Source organism: Phalacrocorax aristotelis, chromosome 9 (assembly GCF_949628215.1).
Source record: "Phalacrocorax aristotelis chromosome 9, bGulAri2.1, whole genome shotgun sequence".
Taxonomy (NCBI): Eukaryota; Metazoa; Chordata; class Aves; order Suliformes; family Phalacrocoracidae; genus Phalacrocorax; species Phalacrocorax aristotelis.
The window spans coordinates 12,771,960-12,784,304 of NC_134284.1; the positions used below are offsets into that span (position 1 = coordinate 12,771,960).

The window sequence follows — 12,345 nt, forward strand, 5'->3', positions numbered from 1 at the left end:
TGTTTGCATGGGAAAGATCCATGTGAGAGGGAGTGTGTTTTTGAGGTAGGGGCACGTGTAATGGGAATAGGGATGTTTATGTGGGCATGCACGCCCATATGTGGTGTGGTTTTCCCCTCTTTCCTGGGCTCTGGGTGTGTCCAGATCAACTGAATTCAAAATGCTCCTTTTTTGGCACTGAAGCCTCTTCTCTGGTTTGGCATCTTAAGAATCTGGGGGAATCATTTAAAGATCAGAAAACTCCATTCACTTGGGCCCCTGAAGGCTTCACATTCTGTGACATGGTCATTCCAGTCGACTGAGCTCTGTCCCCTGCGGATGAGCCCATATAAGGAGGCTATTTCCTGCATTTCATGCTCCCTGCCTGTCCCTCTGCCCTCCTGTGCTCCCTTTGCTGAAGAAAGTTGGTATTTTGGGACTGCAGCTCCTGCCTCATTCCTGCTCCCTGTTTATTTTTGGAAGATGACTATTTTTGCTCCTATCAGGGAGCTATGCAGGGTCATGCCCCCTCCCTGCAGCAGGCAGCGGCTGCCCCTGGCAGGCTCTCTTTATTTCCCACACTCACAAACAATGCTTCTGCTTCAAGAAATAAACACGGCAGACCCCTACCATCAGGGGTTATCTCAGCCCCTTCCCCTTCTGTGGCAAGAGGTAATTTGGCTTTGGCTGAGGGTTGACCCCACCACACATGCAAGGTCCCCTCTGTCAAGTCAAAAATCCTCAGGAGTCACCCAGCCCATTCCCTCTTTTAATAAAAGCTGTGGGAACCACCTGTTCCCCCCACTATTACTCCTGCTTAGGCACCTTTGCAGTTTCCATTTTTCCCTGTTTTAGGACATCTTTTACCCATCATCCTTTCTCATGATGGTCCCTTCACAGGTCCCCATAACACATCTTCCCTCACTGGGCATCATCAGTTGGGAGCTATATAGACTGACATTCATGCACTGAGTTCACTTTGCCCTTCTGCTTTCACCACTGCCTGTCATGCAAAACGCTGAAGCCACTGCTGTATGAGGTGCTTCAGGCAGGGGGAACCAAGCCTAAAACTGCAAAAGGCAGTGGGCAGCTCCAACACAGTGGGAAATTGTGGCCCTGCTTTTTGAAAATTCCCATGGTAAGCCCCAAGCTGAATTCCTCTTTTCTCTTGACACACGGCAGAGTGCCACACAAGACAATGCAAAAAAAATAGCAGGGGGTGTCTTTAAGCTCCTGATGAACTTCCTCTTTCACATTTCAGTGGTGGGATTCATCTCAGCTAACTTTAGAGGTGTTTGGTATGGCTGCCTGTATCTGAAATTGGCATCTAACCTCCTGTTCTAGGCAGTGGACAAAACCAGACACTTCTTCGGGACAATTCCTCATGTAAAACAAGATGTCTAAAATGAGCCCACTTGTACCCTAGGAGACATATAGCATGCAATACCTCCCAGTGAAATGTGGGAAGCAGTAACAAAAAAGTTCCCAGTGAACCATTCTTTGCCAGGAGAGTGCATCCTCTGTGGATCAGTCTGCTACTGTACTGTGTGTCCTGGACAAGTCAAAGGCACACAGACCTGGAACGTGTCAAGAAACTGATTAGAGTGGTATACCTTTTGCTTACAGGGACACTTAGAAACCTGTCCTGCAACATTTGTCATTTGTCTTCCTTTTATTTTATGAATAAACAGCATTTTAAACACTATCTTTCCATCTATTGTTTGGTAAAGTCTTACATTAGTATGTGTGGACCTGGTGTCTCAATTGGCTTGACTTTGCCTTGACTGGAGCTGGATGTAACCTGTCTCTTCTCTTTTTTAAAGGGTCCACCACCTAAACCCCCACGCCGACAAGGAGGCTGGGCAGATGATCCTGTACTGGCACCTACCAAGTAAGTCCTCACCTCTTTCCTTATTAAGAGGGGTTTAGGCATGGATTAAGTGAATGTCACTAGTTGGGCTTTGCTGTCACAGGCACTGGAACAGTTTTTCTGGATCTTGTAGATGGCCTGTATCTCCAATATCATTGTAACTCCTTCAAACCATTTGAAGTATTGCCCTTGTTTGATTCCACTGGCTAATGCTCTATATAAATTGGCCTGGTGGGGCTCAGGACTGTGTACATGTCGCTGTCTGCCAGAGGCAGTGTATTTCTTACTTGATACACTAACTGTAAGGAGTCAAGGACGTAATAAGCATGTTAAATGCAGGAGCTGGGAGGGGTGGATTTGACTGGTTGCGTCCTTTCCAGGAGAGTGACACATGACAGTGCCCCACTGACAAGAATGCAATGAACAGTTCAGGATTTAGTGATCAGCCTTGACAGTAAAGGTGAAATTTGTCAATGTTCATGTGTGTATGGGGTTATGGTATAATGGAGATGGATGGACATGGTCAGTGAGAAAAGAAGGGAGGAAAAAAGTTTACAGATTGTAGAGTGTAGGTTGAAAAGCCTGATGCTTATGAGGGACACCTCAGGGAAAGGAAATATCTGGACACGGTAATTGAATGGGTATGAAAACCAAAGACAGTTCAGACTGGGAGGAGATGACTTGGTTTCAAGCTATTTGTTATTTTTCAAGCTGTAAAGTTACGCTGGTGTTATATTTCCCATTCACAGAGCTGAAGGGCTAAGTCATGGAGTGGTGTGAGATTGCTTGTATATATTAAGGTCTGTAATAAGTGAGTATATGTCTGGACATATACTTTAAGGAACTCTATTTTCTTTTCTGGAATACTGAGAATGGGAGAGGACATCAAGAAACATGTTATACTGTCAGTATTTCTTGGGAGGTGAGAAAGGTGGAGTAGACTTTCTGGAGACCAGTACTTTTCTGGGAAAATTATCGCTCTGTTTGTCTCAGCTGAAATTTTGGAGACTGGACTATAGCAAAGGAATAAACATCTCGGCCTGAACTACTTCTGTTCCTCTCCAGTTTAACTCTGATAATGTTGTTATTTTTCATAGGCTGGCTGCAGCTAGAAGTTGCCATTGCAGAGATGCATTCACCTTAGTATTATAAAAACTTGCCACTAATGATCCTGGATCTTTGTAGGACCAAGCAGAAGCTTTATGGAAATGTGATAGCAGAGAAGAAGGGTGAATTGCATTGTTTAGGAAAAATAAATTATGTAATTGTTGGCTAGGTGAAGGACTGAATTGGATGTAATACAGTTATTTAGGGCTGTGCCTAATGTGCCCTGAAGGACAGTGTACAGGTTCCTGATGTAACAGCACTGTGCCACGTGCTACTTTAGGATGTTTTCCATTGTTTGACATTAGACTCATCTGATAGGTTTGGAGCAGTGGTGCTTCTCCAGTACCCCAACTGCATGGTTTACAGATATGACGGGTGTGTGGAGTAAATGCTCCTAGGAGGTTGGACACAATTCAGCTGAAGAAGCAGAACAGGAGATGGAGGGGTGCAGACCTTTCAAGCTGTGAGACCTTGCACAGTGGGACATGAGGTGAAGATGTGCCCCTTGCTCAGTCACGTGTACGATATCATGTCATATCTGACAGCATTCTTTTCATTTGTATTAAGAGCTTTTACTGAATAAATTTTATGAAGGGGAGGTTTGTTCTGACTTTCTTTAGTCATATGAGGTACAAGGATTTTGTACAACTAGTTCCCCTGTCTTTTCTTCTTTCCTTCAGCTGTGTATTCTCCCCAAGCTGATCTCAGTCCTTCTCTCCCTTAAAAAAGTCTGAGATGCTGGCCTGTAAGGCTGTCTTTGTGACATATCCCAGAGTAAAGCCTTCATGTGAAAAGTCTGAGTCATCAGCCAATGTCATACCAATGTTGCTGTAGCTTTGTTGTTTCTGTTTTCTCAGGCTCTATCTCCCCACAGCTTTTCAACCTATTTGACTCAGTTTGGAAGCCCATCAAGTTAACTTGCTCCAATTTCACTAGTGTAAATGTAGTTAGAATAACATGCTTCTATTGATGTATCTGATGTAGGTATAAGCACTTTTATACGAGTGTAACTGAGCCTACACTTGGGAATTGTACTGCTTTAAGTAATTTAGTTTTCAGAACAGACAGTGTTAAAATATGTGATTTTTTTTTAACTTGGAAAGGAAGGATGAGCAGAGTGGCTACAGTTGGATTTTCTGTGTTGTGTAAATATATTGTGGGTCAGATGGGATACTGCGGCCACTTGTGAAATGATCTCGTAGCTGTGTTATTCACTCCCCGTTTGAGGTCTAAGCTTTTAGTTCTGTTTCTGACAGGTTCAGCCAGTTGCAACTGCACACTTGTTGCTTTTCCTGCAAGGATACTTAAACTCTTTTCGGCTGTATTTCTAGTTCAGAGTCTTATAAATATGAGATGGTCATTTGAAATTGTTCTTTGTGTTTCCATTTGGCACATGTTAGAGTAGAATTTAATTTGCAACCTGTTTTTCTGTTTTCCTACCTTTGCTGTTCCCTATTCGTCCCTTACCTGCCCAGCTCTTGTCATACCTATGTAAACTTGTAAATATTCTCACCATCTTGCTGATTCTTCTCATCAGACTATTCCTGTCTCAGCCTGTTGCAAGATAGAGAGAGGAGGAGGGCCCTTACAGTTTTCCAACTGGAAATTAGTTTTTAAATTAATTCACACAGACGGTATGCAAGTTAAAGTATTTTGTCACAAGTTCCCACAGCATTTACCAGTGTCAGATATTTAAATTCCTGAGAACTATCAAAATGCTATCTTTTACTGATAAGTCTTCAAAAGTCAAGCATGTAAAGATTACTTTGGACTCCCAGTACCTCTGTAGAACAGCTGTCATTTCTAGGAGTCCCATTTTGTAAATCTGGATGATGATGAGGACTGCAGGTAAGTGTCTGAGCAAACCCTCAGGGTTGTCCTCTGCAATCAGCAAATAAATGGTTCAAGGTACTGATACAGTAAACTTTTTTCCTTACTGACGGAGCCCTCTGCATCTGAATCTGCTGAGTACAAGTTTAAATAAATAAATATTTATTTAATTTTGTACTCGGACAGAAGAATCACTCTCTATGAAAAGAGGCAGTCCCATTGCTGCCCCAGTATTAGAGGAAAGGGGACAAGCCAAGAACCTAGGCAGCCACTGGGGCCTAGTACCCTGCTGAGACTATGTAAATAATAGTAATTACAGCTGGGTTTGCTACAGAAGCAGCTCTCTAACCACTGGATGGAGCCCAAGTGCCATCCTGAACGCTGTGCTGATGTCCTTAATGACATCAGTATTGACACGTCTGACAAGCAAAGCAGAGATTTATTGTCAGGTTATCTCATGCATCAGAAGGAAGAAACACAAAGTGCCTGCCAAAGGGAAGTGGAAAAGGGAACTCAGTTTTGCATACTGGTGAGGATTTGACGAAAGAGAGGTGCTTCCAGGATCCATTTAATTCCAGCTTCTGCTAGTCTCAATTATCTGACTTTCCTTATAGAATTCGTCCCATTTTTCTCCCTATTAGTATCTTTATTTCTTTGCTTCTCAGGACAGTTGAGTTGAGTCCTTGATCCCTTTGGTGTTGCAATGAGTCCCTTAAAATTCATACAGTTCTGCAGGCAGCAGCTGGGGTTGTTGTGAAATAAACACAACTTGTTTCAGGTGGCCCTGCAAGCAAATGCAAGTGCTGCTTTCAGTAGGAAGTCCTTTCCAGTGCCTGCACATGTACCTCCTTTCTTCTACAGGGATCCTGGCAGTTTAGCAACAGGTGCTCCAGCTACAACTGAAATTTCTCCTTTCTGACTGATAGGTCATACAGAGTTGGAATAATCAAGGCTTGTTTAGGAAAATGACCATACTGAAGTATCTTGGAACAGAAGTGGTGGTACAGTGTCCAGGAATGCATTTAACAAGAAGGCAAATATTAAGGGCCAGTAGGAAGGAAGGAAAGAGATGCAGTCAGGATGACCTTTAGAGCAGGGTAATGCAGCCTCTGTGTAGATATCATTTAAGGCTCTGGAGGGTGGGCAATGCTGAGATTGCACCCTGGAGCTGGACGAAAGTTATTTAAGAGATTAAGGGTTTTTATGATTCAAGGTCTCTAGAGGTAAATAAAGTTAAAAACCTCCTGTTTCAAAAATATGAGCTTAAACTATCCTGTGTTGTATCTATACGAAATGACCCCTGAGAGTGTCTGGTTTATAGAACCTCTAGCCATCCCTGTCTTGCAAGTGGGAGTAGTAAAGTGCTCATGAGTTTCTCTATCTGACATGGTAGGGGGAAGCTTGTGTCATTGCTGCTGCCCCCTACTCCCAGTCCAGCAGTGTTGAAGTAAATCTCAGGCTGGGCTTCCCTGCGACACTGCCATGTTAGGAGCGGAGTGAGGCTCTTGGCTGCGGGTAAGACGGGAGCCTCTGCATCTTGCAGCCATCTGTGGATGTCCTCAATGATGTGGAGAGAATAGGCACAAAGGATCAAGTCTGCCAAGTGAGGGGGCACAACTTAGAAGGAGAAAAAAGAAAAGGAAGTCTGATTAAGTTTTGTCTTGAAGTGTCTGTTTTTGGGTTTGTCCCTGCATTGATCTGCAAGGGAATGAGGCAAGTAATGGCCCCTTGGGGACCTTCAGGACTTTCCTCTCAATGTCAGCCGTCATTTTCAATCACCCTCTCCCTCCCAGCCATTAATTTTGGCCCAGGATCATGGGGACTTGTCCATCTATCACTCCTAATTGACACTAAATGATCTGTCAGTTTATTGATGAACGGCAGGAGTGGAATTGTCACAATATATTTTACTTTCTAACAACTCCTCCTGACAATTTTACCTTGTCCATCTCACTCTCCTCACATAAATCTCCATTGGCCTCTCATTCCTTCTCTTGGGCTGATCTGGTGCCAGCCGCCTCCATGCCATCGGCACGCATCAAGGACATCAAGATGGCGGTGAGCTGCAACGTGCAGGCCCAGGGTGGGTTTTTTTCCTCTCTCGATCTCTTCCCCCGCCCCCCTCCCCTTTTTCTTTTTTCTTTTTTTTAATAGGCTGGATGTTCCAGGAATGCTAACAGGCTCTTGTCCTCTTGTCCCTCTATGTCATTGCTGGGGTGAGCTCTCCTTGGTGTTTCTGTTTAGACTCAGTAAAGATAACTGGCAGAAAAAGGAAAGTCCCTAAAAGACAGAAGAGTTACCTGAGAATCCCTTAGTACTGTAGCTGTGATGGGGGTTTGTTTCCTTTTAATCCTGCTTAGTGTAACTTGCAAGTGTTTCCTGCAAAGGGAAAATGCTAGACTTGTGCCCATTCCTGTGTCTTTGCAGTGCCCAGAGGAGCCTGAAAAAAGAGTTGGGCTTTTTTTTTTTTTCCCTTTTTTCCTTTTTTCTTTTTTTAATTTTTCTTTTTTTTTCTTTTTTTTTTTTTTTCCTAGAAAGCTAGATTTCTGTTTCTTTTCTCATTAGTGAAGTTTTCTTTTACTTCTTTTTCCTGAAAGGCACTGGGCAATGGAAGAACTAGTAGGAATGTAGCCTCTTGCTCCCCTAGAAAGTGAAGTCTGCTTGACAACAACAGAACAGGAGTCTGATGTTTTTGGTAACAGTCCATGTAAACTGCTCAGGTGGCAAACTGCTCAGGGTGAAGTCTCTTGGATTTTTTTGATTGAGGACAAAGCATCTTCCTTCCTTAGTTCTCTGCATCTCCAATGAATTTACCAGCAAATTCAGGGGATACTATCCTTGCTGTCCCAAATAATTCTAGGTTAAAAAAGCAAAACCCTTTTGAAGAACACATACAACTTGCAATCCTTTTGTATCTGTCAAAGCCAAGGCTAAAAACTTGTCTGGCCTTTGTAGGTCACCTCTAAATTGGCTCTGAAGTCTAGCTTAATGCAGTTTACCTGTGGAAAGAGACCTAAGATGACCTGATCTACTTGCTTGGCCCTATTTTACCCTCCTCTAGTCCCCCTCCCCATATAACCCCTCAACTATTTTCAGGTTCTTAATCCAAGTTCTTAAAATATCTTCTTTCAGAAGCTACTCCTCTCAGATGACAGCACAAGGTGCCATTCAGTGATAAACACCTGGGTTTTTTTCTGGTGTCCTTAATTTGATTTTGTTCAGTGAGGCAATTCGTAAGCAAAACATCTTTGGCCCAGCACTTCAGAATCATGAGTTTGTTCTCAGTTGTGGGATTTGAAAAAAAACAACCAACCTTAGATACTTTTTCTTTGCATTCTAGTTTTGTTTCCTTTAGCAGTCAGTTCTTTGTGTAACCATGAGGACCAGAAGTGTGCTTTTCCCTTTAAATGGAAACTGAAATGCTCCTGTAACCTCAGGAGCCATTTGGTGTGAGAGTTGGCCCTGGTGCTCACTGGAGACCAAAGACGTGATCACTTGGATAGGAGCCCCTGTTCTCAGGGACCAAAGATGTGTGGTGGATACCTCTAGAAACTGCAGCGCTGTTTTCCCACACAGCAGGAATTTGTATTGAGTGTTGTTGTTTTTTCTGTTGCTCAGTGGGAGCCCTGAACCGCTCTGCCGGTCAGCTTTCTACCAGTGAGCGAGTGGGGGAACCCTGGGAACATCTGTTACAGGGATGATGCAGTGAGCAGGCTGAGGTTCAGTGATCCCTGTGAACTCTGTCAGTTTGTTCTTTCGTGCCAGTGCCTAAAATCCTGATTGCCAGAGCCTTCCTCCTTTGTTTCTGTTAAGCAAACCCGGTTATTAGGACATGAGGAGAAACAACAACAATTCTGCTAGAGATTGATTAGTGCCTCACAAGCCCATTTCAGCTGGAGCCATCTAGCCGCAGTGTCTGTCAGATCCCGTCCCACAGAGCAGGCCTGCTCATCGCTGCATCCTTCTTCCTCCAGTGCCGTGCTCTAGGGCAGTGTGTTCAACATGTGGTCCCGGCAATCCACGGAGCCTGTGGGGGGCCAGGAAGTGGATTGTGGGACCATTACAGCTTAAAAAAATGTGTGTCTGCCCAAAACCCCATTGTGGAGATATAGATAGCCATGTGCCCTGGGGCTTGGAAATGGAGGGCTGTGAGATGACGTCCTATGACAGAAATATAGTAGTCCTTTCTCTGCTGAAATCCATGGCAAAACTTGCCTTGATTTTAGGAGGTGTGATGATTAAACTCCATGATTTAATCAAGGCAAATCTTGCTTTTCCAGGCTGCCACATTCCAGGGAGAGGGGGTGGAAACTTAACTGGTCAGAGCCCCAAGGAAGGTGCAATAGAATAGCTGAGAAGACACCTTGTGGTAGTGCTTTCCAGCACGGGCTGCAGTTCTAGTTTACATACAGCTCTGATGAGTGTTTTTCTCTCCCTGTGTCACAGAAAACAAGTGGTGACCAAGAGCCACTCTTGGAGAGCCAGGAGAATTGATCAGTTAGCACTTGTTCATCATTTTGGATGCGTAAGTTAGTTGTGCCTTAGGCTATTGAACAAGCTGCAACTCATAGCCACCCACTCACTGTGGTGATGGGCACTAAAAAAACACTTGAGCAAAAGAGTAGAATGCTTTATCTTTTTTTTTCCCGCCCCCCTCAGGCCTAGACCTGACTTGCAGTCTGTGCCTTAGAGCCAAAAGGCTTCCCTGTGGGCTCGGGTGGGTATGGTTTTAGATGGGAGCGCAGAGGCAGAACACTGGCCAGAGATGGGCTTTCTGCGCACACAACCCATCTCTCTGCCCTGCCTTTGATCGCCCTGCTCTCTCAAAACAAAATGTATCTCTGAACATCAGGACGTTCCCTTTTCTCCCCATTTCATTCTTTTAGCAAGAGGGCAGCTGGAAACAGCTTTCTGGTTCCACATGATTCATAAAAAGAAGCGGTTGAGACATGCCAGGAAAAATGCTAACACGCAGGCAGACGAAATTCTCCCCCCGCTGCCGGGGCCCTGTAAAGTATCGGAAATACCCCTCGACCTCGACCGGCGGCCCCAGCGGCCCCGGGGTGGGCGGCCGCCCTCCCGGGGGGAGCCCGCGGCCCCGCAGCGGCAACGCGCCGGCTCGGCCCAGCGCTCGCCTCCCGCCGCGCTCGGCCGCGGCCCGGCGGAGCGGCCGCCGGGCTCCCGCAGCCCCCGCGGGGCCCGGGCCGGGCTCCTCGCCGCCGGGGCCCGGCAGAGGGCGGCCGCGGCACGGCGATGCCGGCGGGCGGCCCCCGGGGAGCGCGGCCGCCCCGGGGCGGCACCGGTCCCTCGGCGCTGGCGGGGCCCAGGAGAGAGCTGCTCCCGGGAAGAGGGCGGCCGCCTCGGGCGAGGGGGCTGCCTGCCCTCCCTCCCTCTTCCGTGGGCTGCCGCCCCGGCCGCCTCGGTGCTCGCTTTCACGAAGCACCATCGCTGCTTCCCTTTTCCTCAGCTGTGTTGCCTCGCACCTCCCTGGGCACGCGGAGGAGAGCCTCGGGTCTTGCGCGCCGGGCCCCCGGCGCCTGGCTGCGGCTCGGTGCAGGATGCAAGCGTGTCTAGAGCTCTCACGAGCGGTGGACATTAAAAGATTTCAAGGACATTTACCCCCATTCATCCCAGTTATGTCCCCTGCTAAAATAGGTTAACGGTGTCTAATTAACCACTGCACATTGTCATGCTGCATAAAGATAGCATCCTGGCTGTTCTCTGAGCCCTGCTACTTTATCTCCATTTAGATCTCCGTGGTAGTCCATTAAATGAGAAAGAAACAGTTTAACAGAGATGATGTCTACATTAGAACTGCCTTTCACCCTTCAGCACAGAAGTTGCAGGCAGCTCCGAGGCAGCTCAGCTGTACATTAGGGGTGTGTGGCAGAGAAATTCTGGGTTTTGAGGTTTAACCCCTTCTCATTAATGTGGAGGGAGGATTCCTGCTGGCCAGAACTGAGCAAAGACAACACTCAAGAACGAGGTCAGATCTATATCCTCTGCCCCAGGACACAGCTTGGAGAGAAACAGGTACGCTGTAATAGGAGTTATGTGGGGTTACATGGGGTCTGTTGGGGTCTTCTACCCAGTTTCTCAGCTATTCAACACCATGAAATAGAGAGGGAATAAACAGCTGGCCAAAGCCAGAGGGAATATTCTGGGATTTTGGTTATGTTTGTGTTGTGGTTTAACCCTATCCAGCAACTAGGCACCACACAGCCACTCGCTCACTCCCCTTCCTCCCCCTGGTGGGATGGGGGAGAGAATCAGAAAGTAAAAGTGAGAAAACTCGTGGATTGAGATAAGAGCAGTTTAATAATTGAAATAAAGTAAAATACTACTACTAGCAAGAATAATAATAGCATATACTAAGCACGTGATGCACGATGCAATTGCTCCCCACCTTCCAACCGATGCCCAGCCTATCCCTGAGCAGCAGTTGCCGCCCTCCAGCCAACTCCCCCAGCTTATATACTGAGCATGATGCCATATGGTATGGAATATCCCTTTGGCCAGTTGGGGTCAGCTGTCCTGGCTGTGTCCCCTTCTGGCTTCTTGTGCACCTGACAGAACATGGGGAGCTGAAAAGTCCTTGCCTTAGAGTAAACACTACTGAGCAACAACCAAAACATTGGTGTGTTATCAACACTATTGTCATACTAAATCAAAAAACTACACTATCCCAACTACTAGGAAGAAAATTAACTCTATCCCAGGCAAAACCAGGACAGTTTGGGAGCACAGGCAGCCTTGCAGTGAAGGGAGTTTGAACAGAGCTGTCCAGGTGATGGGGTTGGTCCATGTTCTTTGGCCCTCCTATTGCAATGGGCTTATCAGAAGAAACGAAAGAAACAGAGGTATCGCTGTCTCACAAAAACCGTGGGTGCCTGGTGTATAATACAGCAGACTGAGTGCATTTCTGAGCACTGCTCCCAGGATTGTATTTTGTTTGCCCTTACTTTAGTGGGTGTATCTATAGTTCATACACAATTGCTCATTTTGTAGGCGCTTGTTGCTACCCTCCCTGGGCTGTGCCTCCTGCTGGAGCGAACAAACCAGGGCAGTGCACTTCTTGTTGCTGAGAACGTAAGAAAAGGGTGGAAAATCTGTCTATGCTGGTTTGAGTTCACAGACTGGTTTCTTCCATGTCTGCTTTCATTCACCACTAGAAAGCTGTGTCCGTGTGGTGAATGAAGAGGATGTTTTGTACCCAGGCCTGATATTCCTGAAGGATGAAATGTTGGTCTCAACATGTTGCAATTTGCATTGATAAGCTGAGCTAGTTCTCAGGAAGGGGTACTCCAAGATGCTTAAAGCAGCGTGATAACTTCATAAAGAATGCCTGTGGGGTTTCCCATAGCACGTGGAGAGCAAAGAGACAAACAGATGACTGGTTCTGCATGAATAGTATCTCCAGGTATATCTTAGCCCTCGCCTAAGCTTATGGAATAGACAGGGTTGGAGTTAGGGCACATTTTGAGGATCTGTTAATGACTTCCCTTACTGCCTTGAAGGTTTTTATCCTTAGGACACAAGGCAAAGCTTGTCTTTTCTCT

General features: G+C 46.1%; 1 protein-coding gene across 2 annotated transcripts in view; it reads left to right on the forward strand.

The window, feature by feature from the left end:
• IFT43 (intraflagellar transport 43) overlaps nt 1-12,345 on the forward strand; it is a 45,850-nt gene that overhangs the window by 14,029 nt on the left and 19,476 nt on the right. For both annotated transcript variants that reach the window (XM_075103544.1, XM_075103543.1), the window contains one exon: nt 1,803-1,870. In XM_075103544.1, coding sequence (XP_074959645.1) covers nt 1,803-1,870 — 68 coding nt within the window. The remainder of the gene's footprint in view (nt 1-1,802; nt 1,871-12,345) is intronic.